General features: G+C 34.1%; 1 protein-coding gene across 4 annotated transcripts in view; it reads left to right on the forward strand.

Annotated features, from left to right (window-relative positions):
* The window catches only part of LOC136026833 (solute carrier family 7 member 14-like), a 334,289-nt gene that overhangs the window by 279,703 nt on the left and 35,689 nt on the right, over nt 1-18,897 (forward strand). For 3 of the 4 annotated variants that reach the window (XM_065703537.1, XM_065703539.1, XM_065703538.1), the window contains exons 8-10: nt 5,535-5,671; nt 16,745-16,891; nt 18,689-18,747. In XM_065703537.1, the coding sequence (XP_065559609.1) occupies nt 5,535-5,671; nt 16,745-16,891; nt 18,689-18,747 (343 nt within the window). The remainder of the gene's footprint in view (nt 1-5,534; nt 5,672-16,744; nt 16,892-18,688; nt 18,748-18,897) is intronic. The other variant, XM_065703540.1, reaches the window with a different exon arrangement.

The following is an 18,897-nucleotide window of genomic DNA, read 5'->3' on the forward strand; positions in this document are numbered from 1 at the left end:
AACAAAACAATAATTAATTAAAATGATAAAGATTTTTCTAACTGTAGTGGTTTCTAGTGAATAATTTAGTTATTTATATGCTGATTTAGTGATTTTTTTCAAGAATCTAGTGATTGTTTATTCACTGGGTGGCAACAGTGTCTATACGAGATACTGATAGTAAAGTTGCTCTAATAAGCTAAATTATTTACAACTATTCTAGTGTATGGATAAATATTTTTTAAGAAGAACAACACTTATGTAATAATTAGTTTATATACAATGTTTGATGAGCTACGTTAAGTGGCTTTAAACTAGTTTTTAGTAGGCTTAACGTACCAAGGTCATCAAAGTAAAAATACTTTTTATGCCTGGACCAATCTTAGGTATATTTATTAAACAGTTCGTGGTAACGAACTGTAGTAAGAAGAGACCCGGCTCAAAAGTAACCAAAACTCTAAAAAACGGAGTTTTGATACCAATAGCTACATCATTTAATGCTGATTTTCAAATATGTGAGTTTAATCAAGTTTAGTCTTACCAATCAAAAGTTAAAAACCCGAAAAAATTTGCCTTATTTTAGTAAATAGGGAGAAAACACCCCTAAAAGTCATAAAATCTTAACGAAAATCACATCATTAGATTAAGAGTATCAGAGAACCCTACTGTAGAAGTTTCAAGGTCCTATCTACAAAAATGCGGACTTTTGAATTTTATGCCGGAAGGCAGATCCTGGAAGCGTGTTTTTTTGTTTTTTTTTCCCTGGGGAGATCGTATTGATCCGGTGATCCTAAAATGTTGTGAGACGGTCCATTCTAACGGAGGGAGGCCTCCTCCCACTCTAATTGTTTTTCCAAAGTCACTGGATCAAAATTCTGAGACAGTCATTTTATTCAGCATAGTCGAAAAACCTCATAACTATGTCTTTGAGGACAACCTACTCCCCCACAGTCCCCGTGAGAGGGGCTACAAGTTACAAATTTTGACCAGTGCTTAAATATAGTAATGGTTACTGGGAGGTGTACAGACCTTTTCAGGGAGATTTTTTGGTTGGGGGGGGGGGTGAGAAGAGTGAAATATGTTGGGAGAACTTTCCATGGAGGAGTTTATCATGGGGAAGAAAATTTTCATAAGGGGAGCGCAGGATTTTCTAGCATGATTTAAAAAGCAATAAAACAGTGAAAAAACATATATGAAAAAGTTTCTTCAACTGAAATTAAGGAGCAGCATCAAGACTTAAAACGAACAGAAATTACTACGCAAATGAGGAGCTCACCTCCTCCTAATACCTCGCTCTTTACGCCAAAGTATTTTTAGTAATTTCAACTTTTTATTCTACGGCATTTGTGATTCAGGGGTCATTCTTAAGGAATTGGGACAAAATTTAAGCTTTAGTGTAAAGAGCGAGATACTGACGATGGGTTGAACCCCCCTCATATACGTAATAAAAACATACAAATACAGAAGTTCGTTACGTAAGCTATTTCGTAAGTTACGTATATCTTTTACTATTAAGAACGTTCGTAAAAAATTAAAAGTTCTAGTTGCCTTTTAAAATAACAAAAAAATTGGAGGGCAACTAGGCCTCCTCCCCGATCCTTTTTTCTCAAAATTTTTAGATCGGAAAAAAATTTAACCAAAAAAAATAAATATGAAAATTCCATTTTAATTATTCATCTGCGGAGAGCCAATATCAAAACATGCATTAATTCAAAAACTTTCAGAAATTAAATAAAAAAAAACAAGTTTTTTTTTAACTGAAAGTAAGGAGCGACATTAAAACTTAAAACGAACAGAAAATACTTCGTATATGAAAGAGGCTGCTCCCTCTTCAACACCCCGCTCTTTACGCTAAAGTTTTTTTCTGTTTTAAAAAGTAGAGTTGAGAAAAAGAGTCAAACTTTAGCGTACAGAGCGAGGCGTTGGGGAGAGAACAGCCCCTTTCATATACGAAGTAATTTCTGTTCATTTTAAGTTTTAATGTCGCTCCTTACTTTCAGTTAAAAAGAACTTGTCTTTTTTATTTAATACATGAAAACTTCCTCAAATTCTTAATTCAGTTGTTTCAAGTTATTAGGTCTGTAGGGCAGTGCCACGTTTTCTTCAGCGTTGGATCGTTTAACCGATATATAAATAAGATAATGTAATGCGTTTAATTGAACATCCCTTTTTTGTTAGTAAACATCCAAGAATCAACAATCTGTATTTTGTTTTGTTTAAGTCGTGGGGTATTTGAATCCAAAAAGCCATAATCATGTTGAAAAATCGAGTCGAAACTTCCAGGGCATGTTGAGTGTGGCAAGTGGATCTTGAATTTTGGACGTCAGGGAGATGGTGAAGCTGAAGCGATAGACATTTTTTTTTATCGAGAATATTGAAATAGAATACCTCCAATATCTTGGAAAAAGATTGAGAGATTGTGTTCAAACTCTCGGAATCTTCAGCAGTAGGGAGCAGGACAGGTCGAGAAAACTTAAAATGCATTACTACAGGGGGAGGAGGTAAGGAGATATTCATCATCTCGGAGCCATCTGAAAGTTCCTGCACCATAAGCATCTAGGACTCAGAGTGATATAATGAGCTAAATCAGAAGACACTTAGCAAATCTATGATATTAAGCTACGATAATGGCAGTGGTTAAGAACGGTCCCAGAGTATGGCTGCTTTAAAAAGATCTGTTTTTTGTTTAAGATCAGGAATAAAATGTGTCCGAGATTTCGACATTTTTTTTCTGTATTTAGTTCTCAAATACAGTTAAGCTGCCAAAATATTGTTGACGGTAATTTACTTAAGCTCAAACTAATATTTTCCCTGACATATAATTTTTAAGGTATTTTTAAGGCCTCAAGCTGGAGGTCAGCAGGCAAGATGTAGGGTTGGATATTATGGCCACTTGTCTTTAACAGTGGGTCTCAAATCAAGGACTAGACTTGGGCTATTTTTTTCAATCGATTAACTTCCTGGTTAAAATTTTTCTAGTTAATGTAAAAGCTTATTCTAATCCAGGTGAATTCTTCAGTGGTATAAGTTTTCTTGTAATCTGGTTTTTCCCAAAACGTTGATTGAATCAAACAGTTCGTGGTAACGAACTGTAGCAAGGAGCGACCCGGCTCAATAGTAATAAAAACTCTAAAAATTTGAATTTTGATGTCAATAGCTACATCAAAAGAATCGCATTTTAATGCTAATTTTAAATATATAAGTTTCATCAAGTTTAGTCTTACCCATCAAAAGTTACGAGCCTGAGAAAATTTGCCTTATTTAAGAAAATAGGGGGAAACACTCCCTAAAAGTCGTAGAATCTTAACGAAAATGACACCATCAAATTCAGCGTATCAGAGAACCCTACTGTAGAAGTTTCAAGCTTCTATCTACAAAAATTTGGAATTTTGTATTTTTTGCCAGAAGACAAATCACGGGTGCGTGTTTATTTGTTTGTTTTTTTTTTCTTTTTTCTTTTTCCCAGGGTTCATCGTATCGACCAATTGGTCCTAGAATGTTGCAAGAGGGCTCATTCTAACGGAAATGAAAAGTTCTAGTGCCCTTTTTAAGTGACCAAAAAAATTGGAGGGCATCTAGGCCCCTCCCACGCTCATTTTTTCCCAAAGTCAACGGATCAAAATTTTGAGATGGTCATTTTGTTCTGCATAGTCGAAAACTATAATAACTATGTCTTTGGGGATGACGTATTCCCCCACAATCCCTGGTTGGAACGGCTGCAAGTTACAAACTTTGACCAGTGTTTACATATAGTAATGGTTATTGGGAAGTGTACAGACGTTTTCAGGGGGATTTTATTTTGTTTGGGGGTGGGGCTGAGGGGAGGGGGCTATGTTGTAGGATCTTTCCTTGGAGGAATCTGTCATGGGGGAAGAAAAATTCAATGGAAAGGCCGCAGGATTTTCTAGCATTACTATAAGAAAACCATGAAAAATAAACATGAAAACGTTTTTTCAAATGAAAGGAAGGAGTAGCATTGAAACTTAAAACGAACAGAGATTATTACGCATATGAGGGGTTCTAAAAATACTTTAGCATAAAGAGCGAGGTATTTAGGAGGAGATAAATACCTCGCTCTTTATGCTAAAGTATTTTTTTGTAATTTCAACTATTTATTCTACGGCCTTTCTGATTCAAGGGTCATTCTTAAAGAATTGGGACAAAACTTACGATTTAGTGTAAATAGCGAGGTATTAACGAGGGTACAAACCCCCTCGTGTACATAATAAAAATATAAGATTATGAAAGTTTGTTACGTAAGTTAATTCTGAAGTTACGTATATTTTTTACTAATAAAAACGTTCGTTAAAAATTAAAAGTTCTAGTTGCCTTTTTAAGTAACCGAAAAATTAGAGGGCAACTAGGCCTCCTTCTCCACCGCTTATTTCTCAAAATTGTCTGATCAAAACTAAGAGAAAGCCATTTAGCCAAAAAAAGAATTAATATACAAATTTCATTTTAATAATTTATTTGCGGAGAGCCAAAACCAAACATGCATTAATTCAAAAACGTTCAGAAATTAATTAAAAAAAACTATTTTTTTTAGCTGAAAGTAAGGAGCGACATTAAAACTTAAAACGAACATAAATTATTCCGTATACGAAATGGGTTGTCCCCTCCGCAATCCCTCGCTCTTTACGCTAAAGTTTGACTCTTTACCACAATTCTACTTTTTAAAACAATTAAAAGCCTTAGCGTAAAGAGCGAGGGATTGCGGAGGGGACAACCCATTTCATATACGGAATAATTTATGTTCGTTTTAAGTTTTAATTTCGCTCCTTACTTTCAGCTAAAAATATTAGTTTTCTTTATTTAATCTCAATCTATAAAGGGCATTCAATTGGGCAGTCTTTAGGCAAAGCCGTCTATGCTAGCCTTTTGGTTTCTGCTGCCTTCATATATCTCTAAAATAATATAAAAATCATTTCAGACTTGTCCCAAAGACGGTATACAAGTTTTTTTCTTTCTTTTTTTTTCTATTATTTTGTTCTCACAGGTTTTCACCAAAATCGAATCTTTAGTGCTCGTGTCGGCACTCTTTTGGATTTAAACTTGAAGTAGCAGTTTTCTAGTTTCAGGACACAAAGGTACTTAAAGTAAGGAATAGCAGCTTACTAATTCCATTGCTTTCAAAAATAATACATAAAATAGTTGGGATTCCTTTAAAACCACACGCATAGACAGGACAGCCATCGTTCCTTGGTAAACATAAATTTTTAATTCTTATGAATTTAAACTTTTGACTATTTAAAGGGATAGGATGTGATACAACTAACACAATAAAAAAAATATGTCCCCTATTGCATTCTGCGCATGGTATTCACTTCTATTTTCCTAGCGTAAAGCCTTTACGATTAAAAATCAAGCCAGTGCCCTGAATGCATGCAGGCACTATTATGTCACCCAAATTAACTTACTGATTTTCCTGGGGGGCCTAAATTACAAAGCTCTTGTCCTAACTTCAGATATTAAGTGGCCCCACTTGGGTTCTAAAAAACGGACTGTGGCTCGCAATATTCTACCAATCAATGGAAGAATTTTATTTTAATTTTCAGTTTGATTTTCCGGCAGCTATCAAGAATCCAACCTCTGACAGGTACTCCTGTACTGGCAACCCTATTATGTGGGACTTTGGCGGCAATCATATCTTTACTTTTTCCATTAGATATTTTGGTGGAAATGATGTCTATTGGTAAGCCTTGTTTCATCTTTTTGTTAACGGAAAAAAAATGATTTTTTTCCAATACGGGTGCGTAAAAAAATTACAAAATTCTATCATTTGTTCATTGGTCGTCAAAGTTTTTTAGCTCATCACATTATTTGAAGTGTAAGGTGTAAGAAAAGGAGGGACAAATCTTTTTTACTTGTTGTCGTATTTGCCTGTTGTTCCTATGTAAAATTTTTAGCCAGTAAAAGGAACGCAATGCCCGTTTGTGAGATTTATTTTTTTAAGAGTAATTTTTTGAAGATAATTTTTTCCCTCAAGCCACTTTGTATGATGGAGTTGTCGTTAAAACCTTAAAGGAGACTCGTTTGATTGGCAAGCTCTAGAGCTCTTTTTAAGAGTAAAAAAAGATTCAAGGGCATCCAGCCCCAATCCCGCCTTCTTTAGCTGCCTGTTTCTCCATCTATCCCCCAAAGACATTTCATCAGAAGTTTGAGACAGCCATTTTGTTCAAATGGTCGAAAGGTCCAATAACTACGCCTCTAGGGAAAACATAATTACCCACAGCCTCTGCGGTAAAGATCTTAAATCATTTCAAATCCTCATTGTTTACGTATGGGTGATAAGAAACGGGGCATGTTTGATCCTGGGTCTCCAAAAACGCCAAAGATGTTCAAGTGCGGCTTTCAGGGAATGTTAAGCAGGGATGTTGATCCAAATTCAAAGGCTGAAGTGTATCTAAGTTATCAAAACGGTATATGTAAAATACCTCAAAACCAATTAGGATATAATAATCTGCAATATCTCGGGAACGGCTCAGACAAATAAGGTTAAATTCTCATGAAATGGTGAAGGGACGTTGAAATAAATCGATACCTAATGAATGTTCGGATCCCATCCCAGTTTACAATGGTGGGCCCCAAGGAACTCTTTTAGGCCTAATTTTTCTTCTTGCAATGGTGAACACCCTTGGTCTTGGTTTCTCGCATAAAGGAAATTTACGGCTTTAGAGACATGATTCAAATTAAAAAAAAATAGCCCAATGGACTTCCAGGAAAAAATATCAGATGAAGCCAAACCTAGTGATATGATAATCAACTCTCTAAATTAAATAATTTTAACAATTATTTTACTCTTCCTTCTTTTGCCGGCCTAATTCCTCCTGAAATGTCAGTTAGCAGGCCTTGAAATGTCAGTTAGCAGGCCTGCTATGAAATTCCTGGGTGTCACAATCTCAAGTAACTTAAGATGGGATTTCGACATTAATGAAATTTCAAAATACACAAATTCCACATTTTCCCTCCTTAAACTCCTTTAAAGAACTCAAAGGTCGTAAATTACATTGTGCTCGAGTATTTCTCTCTCATTTGTACACCCAAGTCTTGAGGACGCCTGTACTGTTGGGTGCCCTGGCATCTCCAATGAATCGTCGGACAGAATAGAAGGATTCCAAAAAGGTGTCTAAGAAGTATCTTCAATAAGGCTAAAGTCCTTTATGTCTCCCTTCTTCGGAGAGCCAATCTGCTCACCCTAAAAAAAAAAAGGATGAAAATTTCCCTTTCGTTTCACCAATAATGCTCTCTGTAACACCAGACAAATTTCATTTTCCCGAGTCAGTAATTTTAAGCCTCTTTGAGCTTTCTCTTTAAAGTCTCTCTGATTTGGAGCTGCCACTTTACTTTTTTCTAAACAAAATCATGTCTCGAATCTTTTAGTCACGAGACTAAATTTTTCCTTGTGTTTTTGTTGGTTTACTCCTTACTAATCCAGCTAAAAGTTCAAAAGTGATTCAAAAGTGAGAATTTGACCCATCTGGGCTTGTGATAGACGTCTTTTCAGATTTTTTAAAATCTTACTTTACATACTGTCTCTTGATTTAATTTAGAAGCCCCCTTAAAATGCCCCAAAATTGTCAACAATATGCCCTTAGCCAATCCTGAGAATGATAACTCGGATGTATACAGTGTGTCTTGATTTACTTCAACATACCTTCAACTGTATTGGAAATTTAAAAATAGTAAGTTTAGCTCCTCCTGAGATATTGCATATATACCGGTATAACAACAATGGTGAGCCTAATATCTTTTGGTTAAATTCTATATCAATCTGGACATTCCTGGAACTTTTTAACTTGATACCCTTAGCCGGCCCTGCGGTATCACAGATACTGAATATTCCGCCTATTGATTTAGTTCAGCATCCTACCTTAAGTCACTAATACTTTCAACTATATACTATAAACCGTTCCTGAGATACTGCCAATACGCCCTTTCCGCGAAAAAGAAGTATATCGTGCCTTTTCATTTAGTTCAACATCCCCTCAACTTTCTCTGAAAGTTTTAAATTGCTACCCTTAGCTGTTCTTGAAGTATACTATACTTGCCATTTTAGAAACTTTGGTGAACTTGATGTGTTTTGATTTAAATAAGATAAGATACTTATTTCAAAAATGTCTCTATAACAAGCCCACAAAGGGCCGAATGTGGACTTCAGGGTAAACAAATCCCATGGTTGCACTAAGACTGGCAAAATGCAAAAACCAAAAAAGCAGAATCATACTGAATAATCATTTATGAATCAATAATTAAACTGTAATAAGTCAATTAAAAAATTAAAAAGATAAAAACTGGTCATACTAAACTTAAACAAATACAAGTCAGAAAAAGAAATAAAATTGACACTAAAAAAGAGGAAGAGGGGTAAAATAAGCAAATAAAAACAAAACAGAATTAGATATATATATATATATATATATATATATATATATATATATATATATATATATATATATATATATATATATATATATATATATATATATATATATATATATATTTAAAAGGACTATAAATGACTGTATAGATTCAATAAATGAGTTAAAAAGATAAAACTGGTCAAAAACGTGGAACAAAAATCAATAAGTAACCATTATTTTTGTATTAATTTTTGTTTTAACCCCTATGTAACGGGCCATGGAACCTTTTAGGGGTAGAAAGTTTTTGTTGTCCATTTATTTTGATGTTAATAAACTGAATTGAACTGAACTGAACAATAAAGAGAACAAAATATAAAATATATAGCCAATCAAAATAAAAAGAACAGAGGGGGGGACAAGTAAATTAGTGCAACAACCTGGGCAGCACCATCAACCAATAAAAAAAGAGAAACAAAAGGGAGAAACTAGTGGGATATTTTGTTCATTTTTTCTGTAATGAAGGGACAAAAGTTTTTTCGTATCTGGAAGTAACAAAGCGAATGGGGGACAAAATAGGGATGGACTCAGAAACAGCTCGAGACGGCCGTAATCTGGATGGGGAGTAACGTTTGAGGAAAATATTTGCCGTCCGAGGGCTTTTTTTGCATTTTTTGCAAAACGGAGGCTCAACGAAACCCTCCTTTGCTCAAAGGCTTCCAAACTAGCATTTTTTAGGAGCAGGGAGCACATTTTATTGGTAATCCGAAGTTCTAGTGCCATTTCTAAGTCAAAGTGATGGGTGGGTAAAATATATCTGGTAGAAATTTTAAGATAGCTATATTTTTTTAAAATAGTTCAAAGATTACATAACAAGGATTTTGGGGTTCTAATAGAGGGTAGCTAGCCCCCCTCCCTCCCTGAATTCCTCTTTTCCCCAAGATAAAATTTGAGAAATAACCATTTTATTTACAATAGTCCAGAGAGCATATAACAATGCATTTGAAGTGGACAGAATCCCCCAGAGCCCAGGGGCAAGGATTTTAAGTTATGGCTTGGGCATATAAGGTTTTATTGAACGGGTGGTAGCATAAACTCTTGGTCAGATGGATTGGAAGTCGAAACCTCTAGTGCTATTTTTAAGAGTCAAAAGTGAATGTAGGGCAATAATTCCCCCACCCAAGCCTATCGTCCCCCAAAACACCCCTGATCAAAATTATAAAAGAGCTATTTTTTTCAGCACTGTTGAAAGATCTGCAAATTATGTCTTTGGGGATATCAACCTCTCAACAGCCTTTAGGACAATTCGTTCGTTGTTTAAATGCTGCATAGGTATTGAAAAAGATGTGTATTTTAAATATAATTTCCAATAAGGCAAAGGTAATTCAAGTGAGCCTTTCTGAGAATGTTGATTAAAATGTTAAACTAAATCAAAACATTTTATGAGTATACGGATTATCAAAGGGTCTATCTCAGGAATGACTAAGTATATTAGTGAGAAAGTATTTTCATGCTACCACTACTACTACAACTACCACTACTACTACTGCTTCTACACTACTCCATTCACAATATTGATGGAAATTTGAACTGAATCAACAGACGCTATGTAAATATACATTATTAGAAAAGCGTATCTCGAGAATTGATTTGGGTATTAAATTGGAACATTCAGAAAATGCTTAAAGGTGAAGATCATCTGACCAAAAGGCAATATGTTCACGCTACTACTAATACTGCTATCATTACTTTTACAAATACTACTTCTTCAATTTTAAATAGTATTTCTATTGCAACTATTTGTACGGCTAAGAATATTGAGATGAAAATTTTCCGAAAAAATAGGAATAAATAGGTTATCAAAACGATATATCAGCAATTTAATAGTAACTGCTAATGTTATCAAGTTAAAATCATCAAGACTTGAAGAGATGTATGTTCAACTGACCAAAAGGCAATAAATTAATACTACTTTTACTACTAGGACTACTGCTATTACAATTAATACCTTTACTAGCAATATAAATGTTACTTCTGTGAGTTTATTGGTTTTTTTTTAATATAGCTAGCGTTTTTTTATATTATACGTTCCAAAAATGATTCAAAAAAAGATAGGTCTGATTTACCAATATGTTTCCGCTTTTTTTTTGGAATCACATCAGCATCTTTCCTCTCAGTCAGCTTCTCCTGTTCCAGCATAAAATAAAAACGAGCATGAAGCAGTCACCGTTTCATTTTGAGCAAGTGATATTACTTTTCCAGGCCAATAAAAACTGACAACATGTTTCCTAGAAAAGTATTCCCATGCTTTTTTCATCCGTAGAATGGCAAAAAAGGAGATCATCTGGTTAAGAGCTCACCCAGAACTAGAAATCGATATAAAAAGTTTTTTACTCGTCGAATTGTCATTGGATGGCAATCAGCTGAAAAACAAGGTGTATTTTAAGAGAGAAGAGCGCCACTTTTATGAGAGTAACTCAGTAATTACGATAAGATATTCCTTTCAGCATTAATAGTGTTAATCTATGCAGAAACTGCTAGCATAGACCTCCTCAAGTCGTAAAATCCACTTATCTGTAGGGTTTCTTTGGTTTCAGTGAGTTTTTCTGTCTTGTAGAACTTCAATCCTTGAACTAAGACGCGTCATCAGAGCATGTTTACTGAATCTAAAAAAAAAAATCATCAAAAATCAGATTCTTGACTTCCTTCTAGATTTATTAGAAATCGAATTTTCACACTAAAGAGATTCACTGACTAAGTAACAATGTAAAATGTGTTTACAACGAGGCAGTATGCTATAAATAGTAATACACTGCTTATTCGGTCAAAAATTCATATCTAATGTAATATAAAAAAATCAAAACTTTTGTTTGAAATAAGTTGCAACTTATTAAACCTTCTGTTCTTTTAAAACGTTCATTCATGAGCTCAAAATTTCTTTTAAAATATATTTTGTTTCGGAAAAAGCAAATATTTTCGTAAAAAACTGATTTCCCATGACGCTTTGTTTAGCTACACTCTTTCCCACTTAGGAAAAAGCAATGACAAATTGACTTTGATTTGGAAACCGATTAATTTTACTATAAAATAAAAAACAAACAAAACAATTTCCTTCTCCCAGAAGAAACTCTCAACCATCTTCCAGAATAAAATTACTGAATTGGTTTTGGTTTTGGCCGAAATTTGAATTTTGTCTAATAAAAGACGTTAAACATGAAAATGTTGGAAATTAATTCTTAAGAAAATTAAATAAAAAAACAAGTTTTTTAACTGAAAGCAAGGAGCGACATTAAAACTTAAAACGAACAGAAATTACCCCGTATATGAAAGAGACTGCTCCTTCTTCAACGCCCTGCTCTTTACACTAAAGTTTGACTTTTTCTTTCAACTCTACTTTTTGAAAACAGTAAAAACTTTAGCGTAAAGAGCAGGGCGTTGAAGAAGGAGCAGCCCCTTTCATATTCCTATACGAAATATCTTAAATCTCTTCCTTTGTCTTTACCGATTCAAATTTACTTGTGAAGATGTTAACAGAAATTGTCCGGGACAGTTTTCACAAGGCTTGAATTGTCCAGAGGATACTGTCGTGGGGATATGGATTTTTCCATGGAGGTGCATCAAGATATCCTGGTGCTATTTAAAAGAAGATCAGAAAATAAACAAAAAAGCAAGTTTTTTTTAAAACTGAAAGTAAGAAGTAATATTAAAACTTAAAACGAACGGAAGTTTTAACGTATATGAGGGAGGTTGCCCCCTCTTCAAAACCTCGCTCTTTACACAGAAGTTTGAATTTTACCAAATAGTATTTTTTTTGTGCCGAAACACTTTAGCGTGAAGAGGGAGGTGTTGAGGAGGCGGCAATGCCCCTCATATAGGTAATAAGTTTTGTTAGTTTTCAGTTTTAATGGTGCTCCTTCGTTTTAGTAGATTTTTTTTATTCAACTGAATAGAATATAATATATAATAACATATAACATGTAATATAATATGATATAAAGTAATAAAGTGCCGAAATAATATAATATAAAGTGCCGAAACACTTTAGGGTGAAGAGCGAGGTGTTGAGGAGGCGGTAATGCCCCTTATATATGTAATAAGTTCTGTCAGTTTTCAGTTTTCACGTTACTTCTTTCTTTCAGTTGATTTTTTTTTACGGAATAGAATATATAATAGAATATAATACATAATAACATATAATATATTATAGCATATATTGTATAAAACATACAGATTCTAAATTTACAGTCAATGTTAGAGCTGCTGACAAGCTTTTAATGAAAAGAGTTACTTAATCAAAAAGGTAATTAATGTATTACAAAAAAAACTAAGAGAAACATTGTCATAGGTCTGAGTTTCAAACAGTTCGTGGCAACAAACTGTAAGTAAGGAGTGACCCGGCTCAATATTAAGCAACAATATAAAATACAGAAATTTGATACTAATAGACATATCAAAAGAATCGGATTCGTTTGTGCTGATTTCAAATATATATATGTTTCATCAAGCTTCGTCTTACTTATCAAAAGTTACAAGCCTAAAAAATTTGCCTTATTTTGGAAAAAAACTGGAAAACACCCCCTAAAAGCCAAAAATTCTTAATGATTGCATCATCAGGCCTAGTATATCAGAGAACCCTACTGTTTCAAGCTCCTATGTGGAAAAAAGTGGAATTTTCAAACAGTTCGTGGTAACGAACTGTATGAAAATTCATACAGTTCTTTTGGAACTGTATGAATTTTCGGAACTGTTGCATTTTTGGAACTGTGCGTTATTTTGGAAAATAGGGAGAAACGCCCCCTAAAAGTCATAGAACTCCCCCCATAGAAACACCCCCTAAAAGTCATGATCTGCGTATCAGGCAACCCTATAGCAAACATTTTAAGCTCCTATCTACAAAAATGTGGAATTTCGTATTTTTTCCAGAAGACAAAACACGGGTGCGTGTTTATTTGTTTGTTTGTTTTCTTTCTTTTCGGGGTCTTCGTATCGACCAAGTGGTCCTAGAATTTCGCAAGAGGGCTCATTCTAACGGAAATGAAAAGTTCTAGCGCCCTTTTTAAGTGACCAAAGAATTGGAGGGCACCTAGACCCCTCCCACGCTCATTTTTCTCAAAAATCAACGGATCAAAATTTTGAGATAGCCATTTTGTTTCGCATTGTCAAAAACCGTAATAACTATGTCTTTGGAAATGACTTACTCTCCCACGCCCTGGGGGAGGGGCTCCAAGTTACAAACTTCGACCAGTGTTTACATAAAATAATGGTTATTGGGAAGTGTACAGACGTTTTCAGGGAATTTTCCTTGGCTTCGGGGGTGGGGTTGAGGGGAGGGGGCTATGTGGGAGGATCTCTCCTTGGAAAAATATGTTATGGGGGAACAAAAATTCAATGAAAAGGGCGCAGGATTTTCTAAAATTACTATATAAAAAAACAATGAAAAAATAAACATGGAAAGATTTTTTCAATTGAAAGTAAGGAGTAGCATTGAAACTTAAAACGAACAGTACGCATATGAGGGGTTCTAAAAATACTTTAGCATAAAGAGCGAGGATTTAGGAGGAGATAAGTACCTCGCTCTTTATGCTATAGTATTTTTAGTAATTTCAACTATTTATTCTACGGCCTTTCTGATTCAGGGGTCATTCTTAAAGAATTGGGACAAAACTTACGATTTAGTGTAAAGGGCAGGGTATTAACGAGGGTATAAACCCCCTCATATACATAATAAAAATTTAAGAATATAAAAGTTTGTTACGCAAGTTAATTCTTAAGTTACGTATATTTTTTTATTAATAAAAACATTCGTTAAAACTTAAAATTTATAGTTGCCTTTTTATGTAAGCCCTAGCCGAAAAATTGCAGGGCAACTAGGCCTCATTCCCTACCCCTTATTTCTCAAAATCGTCTGATCAAAACTAAGGGAAAGCCATTTAGCCAAAAAAGGAATTAATATGCAAATTTCATTTTAATAATTTATGCGTGTAGAGCCAAAATCAAACGTGCATTAATTCAAAAACGTTCAGAAATCACATAAAAAAAGCTAGTTTTTAACCGAAAGTAAGGAGCGACATTAAAACTTAAAACGAAAAGAAATTACTCCGTATATGAAATGGGTTGTCCCCTCCGCAATCCCTCGCGCTTTACGCTAAAGTTTGACTTTTTGCCACAATTCTGCTTTTTAAAACAATTAAAGGCTTTAACGTAAAGAGCGAGGGATTGCGGAGGGGACAACCAATTTCATATACGGAGTATTTTCTGTTCGTTTTAAGTTTTAATGTCGCTCTTTATTTTCAGTTAAAAAAAATAGTTTTTTTTTATGTAATTGCCAAAAGAAAGATCACGAATACGTGTTTATTCGTTTTTTTTGTTTTTGTTTTTGCCAGGGAAGGACGTATTGACCCAGTGGTCCTAGAATATCACGAGATGGCTCATTCTAACGGAAACTAAAAGTTCTAGTGCACTCTTTAAGTGATTTAAAAATTTAGAGGACAGCTAGGCCCCTTCCCCCGCTATTTTTTCGCAATATCAGCCAGTCAAAACTTTGAGATAGCCATTTCGTTCAGCAGAGTCGAAAAATCTAATAGCAAGACGTTTGAGGATTAAATGTTCCCCCACGATTCCCGGGGAAATGCTGCAAGTTATGAACTTTGTCCTCTGCTTACATACAGTATTGATTACTGTGAAGTATACAGACGCTTTCAGGGGTGGATTTTCCTGGTGGGTGAATTGGGGGAGGAGGTACGTGGGAGGATATTTTCATTAGGAATTTTTATGGAGAAGGGAATTTTCCCTGAAGGGGGCACTGGATTTCCCTGCATTATTTAAAAGACGATCAGAAGTTAAATTTAAAAAAACAACTTTTTAATCTGAAAGTAAGGAGCAACAATAGAATTTAAAACGAACTGAAATTGTTAAGTATATGGGGGGAGGTGGTTCGTCCCCTTGTCAATGCCTCACTCTTTACGCTAAAGTTTTTCTTAGTAATTCAAAACGATCTATTTATTCTAATTAAACTGCCTTTGTGATTCGGGGTCATTCTTAAAGAATTGGAACAAAATTCAAACTTTAGCGTAAAGACAGACGTATTGACAAGGGGAGGTGAACCCTCTCATATACGTATTGATTTCTGTTCATTTTAATTTTTAATGTTGCTCCTTATTTTCTGTTAGCAAACTTGTTTTTTAGACTTAATTTAACACTAGAGAGTTGGTGGTTTGACTGAAAGATGATGTTTAACCCTCCTATAGTAAATAAATAAAATTCCCACAGGTAAGTTTTATCAGTTAAAAATATAAAATTTTTGAAACAATCTTTGACTTGAGAAGCATATTGTTTAAAATCATTCATGTGAAAACTATCTTGTTGTTTTTAATATAATTTAATAATGTTTTGCACTTTCAATTTAGTTTTTATTGTCGTCAATATTGGTCGTATCCATTAATATTCTTGCCATTATTATTTTTGCCACTTCAATTTCAATTCAATTTCAATTCAATCGGGTTTAATTAAAAAAAAGGAAATAGCTAAACTTAAAGTACACTGCTCTGTGACAAAACTCATGTTGAGACCCATAAACATAAAGATTCTTCACTAGCACGCAGTACGGCTCCCACTTCACTCTTCGACACAACCACACGCCTCCTCATTTTATACATTTTTTAATCTTAACCATAGGGTTCCTCCCTCCCTTCCTGGTCGTACAACCACCTCACTTGGATATACTAAAAAATCTTAACTTCATCTAATTTAATTTATCTTTCTTTTTTTATCATTCACTTATTGACCTTTAACTAAATATTTATTTAAATTATGCCTTTTTAACAATGCCTTTTGGACCATAATTGTTATACAGAATTCCCCTTTTTAAAATTCGATTCTGAAAGGGGTAGGCTATAATAAGTACATCAGCAAATTGCAAGTGTCAAAAAGAACTCTAGCAACAAATAAAACTGAGCTGAGGGCTTCAAAAGCCATTCACAGGGATTTGTAGCCAGCCCACCATGCAGAAAAGCACACTAACCAGACATTGGGGGTTAATCCATACTTATTTACATGTAGAACGTGGTGCTTGGGTAAAATAAGTTACAACAAACTGTCTAGTTTAACAATCTAAAAATTCTTTTTGACTATTTGCATGCTCGCGTTTTTCGTCGTTTGTGTTTTTAAATAGTGCTAACATAATTGCTAAGACCAACCGCCGTGACTAGATGGGTGTCTTTCTAGATGATAATAATTTAGCTTGACATGCGTATAAATACTAATAGCTATAGAAATTTTGAAGTAAAGCGTTCTCATTAGAGATACATTAGAAAAAATGGATTAAAACTATTTTTAATCATTAATGATTAAAAATAGTTGGTGTATTATTTCAATACACCAATTCAATAAAATAAATTTAACACCCTTAGGTACGTTGCTAGCATATACGCTTGTCTCTACATGTGTACTGATCCTGCGATACCAGCCCCCTTCGGTTAACCTGGTTGACCTACTCCCAGCAGGCATTCGTACCCCAGAACCTAATGCTATCACCGGGGGAAAAAACGGATTTCCAGGTGCAGTTTTGACAGTTTTCCTGCATGTTTTTTTTTCTTTTAGTTTCAACTCATTCTTCAGGAATTTTTGTATGTTTTCATTAATTTTTTTTCTCTTAAGTTGTGCTGCTTAAATGTATTAAATACTTGTTCAGATCTGAGTGCCCAATCTTTGGCTTGGCTAGCTACTTTGTTTCTAGGGGTGTTTACCATATTTTATTTAGAGTTATTTTATAGAATGTAGGAAAAATATATAATGATTTTTTTTTCTTCGGGTCACTTGAACCAGCTCAATAATCAGATAAAAAGTAGTGATAGAAACTATTTTCAAGAATATCCGGAATAAAATTTCAAGCTTAAATTTGCATGTTGGGTGCTGAGATTATACTACGCAAAACTAGTTAACTAATTTTCACTATTACAATCTAATCACTCTTTCATGAGCAGTATTAGGCGATCCGTCAAGAGATGAAAGAAAGTCAAATTTTTCAGTTACTCAATGATTATTCCGAAAAATGGAATTATTTTTTTAGACTTCTTCACATACTTCACCTTCAGCCAGGATTTAATGACTATGGACATACAGACAAGTGTTATATTTTAGTAAAAGACACACATTTTACTTTAACCTTGTTTCAACCGTTAGGATTAACTATATTAAGCTCCCATTTAAATTGATTTTTCATTATGTGTTTTTCAAATAATTCTTGCCGATTTCTTGATCTATTTCCAAGAGTCATGAAAATAAGCAAAGTGAATATGTATCTAGAATTTAAAAAATTTTGTAGGCCCATTTTCATCATCTTGTTTGATGATATCAGCTTCTGGGCCAAACACAGGCCAATTCATGTGAGGCTTTTTAAAATTATTACAGATATCAAACATTTGGATGCTATTTAAATGATGTTACTTTTTAGGCTCGGGGCTTTAATATGATAAAGAATTTCTTCAAGAATGACAAAAATAAAATGAAAAAGGACCAAGATTTTTAATCACTTTGGACACTTTTTCCAAACCACGTACCAATTTAATCTAAACCTAACCGCGTAAGTTCAGAGGGTGGTATGGAAAATTGTGTTCAACTAAAATCAACTGTCTTCATTTTCTATCTAACTACGTTTCCGAATATTAATCAAATCAAGAGATAATTTGCCACCTAAATTTTTTTTGACAAAAGAAAATAAAACGAGATTTTAATATCGTTGATATATGTCACTGTTGACCTATCGGTTCAGTGCAAGAAAAAATTGAAATACATTTCATTCAAATTCCAAGGTACCGTTTGTGCACTCGAAGATAAGAAGCGGTAGATTGTAGATTAAATCTAACACAATTTTGTAACCTCATCATCACCACCACCCCTTTTTCTTTTTCCTCTAATACCAGATTCTAGGCTTACTACCCAGAAAATCACTTTTCCACCTGCCTTTGGCTTCATCTCCTTATACTTTTTATGCCTTTTGTATCCACTAAAGTCTTTAAAATACGCATCGTTGCTTAATGATTTTGTCTTTTTCACTATTTCTTTTAACAGTTGATAGCCCCTTTTGATTAGAACAGTTACTCTGGCAGCTAGCTACTTTAAATTTTAACCCACCCTATGGTCATAACCCTTTACAGTTTTCAATTTTATCACTTTGCGAATGCATAGTCCTTGCCAATGTTCAATTGCCTGGATTTTTTGTTTATTTTTGTATGTGTATCAAAGTTTTAAATTTAAAACCGACGTAATGCTGAAGTATTTTCTATTTTGTAATGTTTCTTAAATTACATCTTTTAATTCTTCCATATAATCATCCCTCTTGCCTTTCCTTATAGGTCCAAATCAAAGCAGTCCTGGAGAAAGTCATACGAATGGAACAGCTATATATCAGGCTGTAAGTAGCACTTTCCATCAATGCCCAAATTATAATCTTTCCTTTGGTATTGGGTTAAGAGCCCTTTCTATGTAAAATCGAAAGAGTAACTTACTAAGATATTACAAAAATTTAAAGGTATCCGTGTATGTATGGGGTCTGGATAGGACC

Source organism: Artemia franciscana, chromosome 5 (genome assembly GCF_032884065.1).
Source record: "Artemia franciscana chromosome 5, ASM3288406v1, whole genome shotgun sequence".
Taxonomy (NCBI): Eukaryota; Metazoa; Arthropoda; class Branchiopoda; order Anostraca; family Artemiidae; genus Artemia; species Artemia franciscana.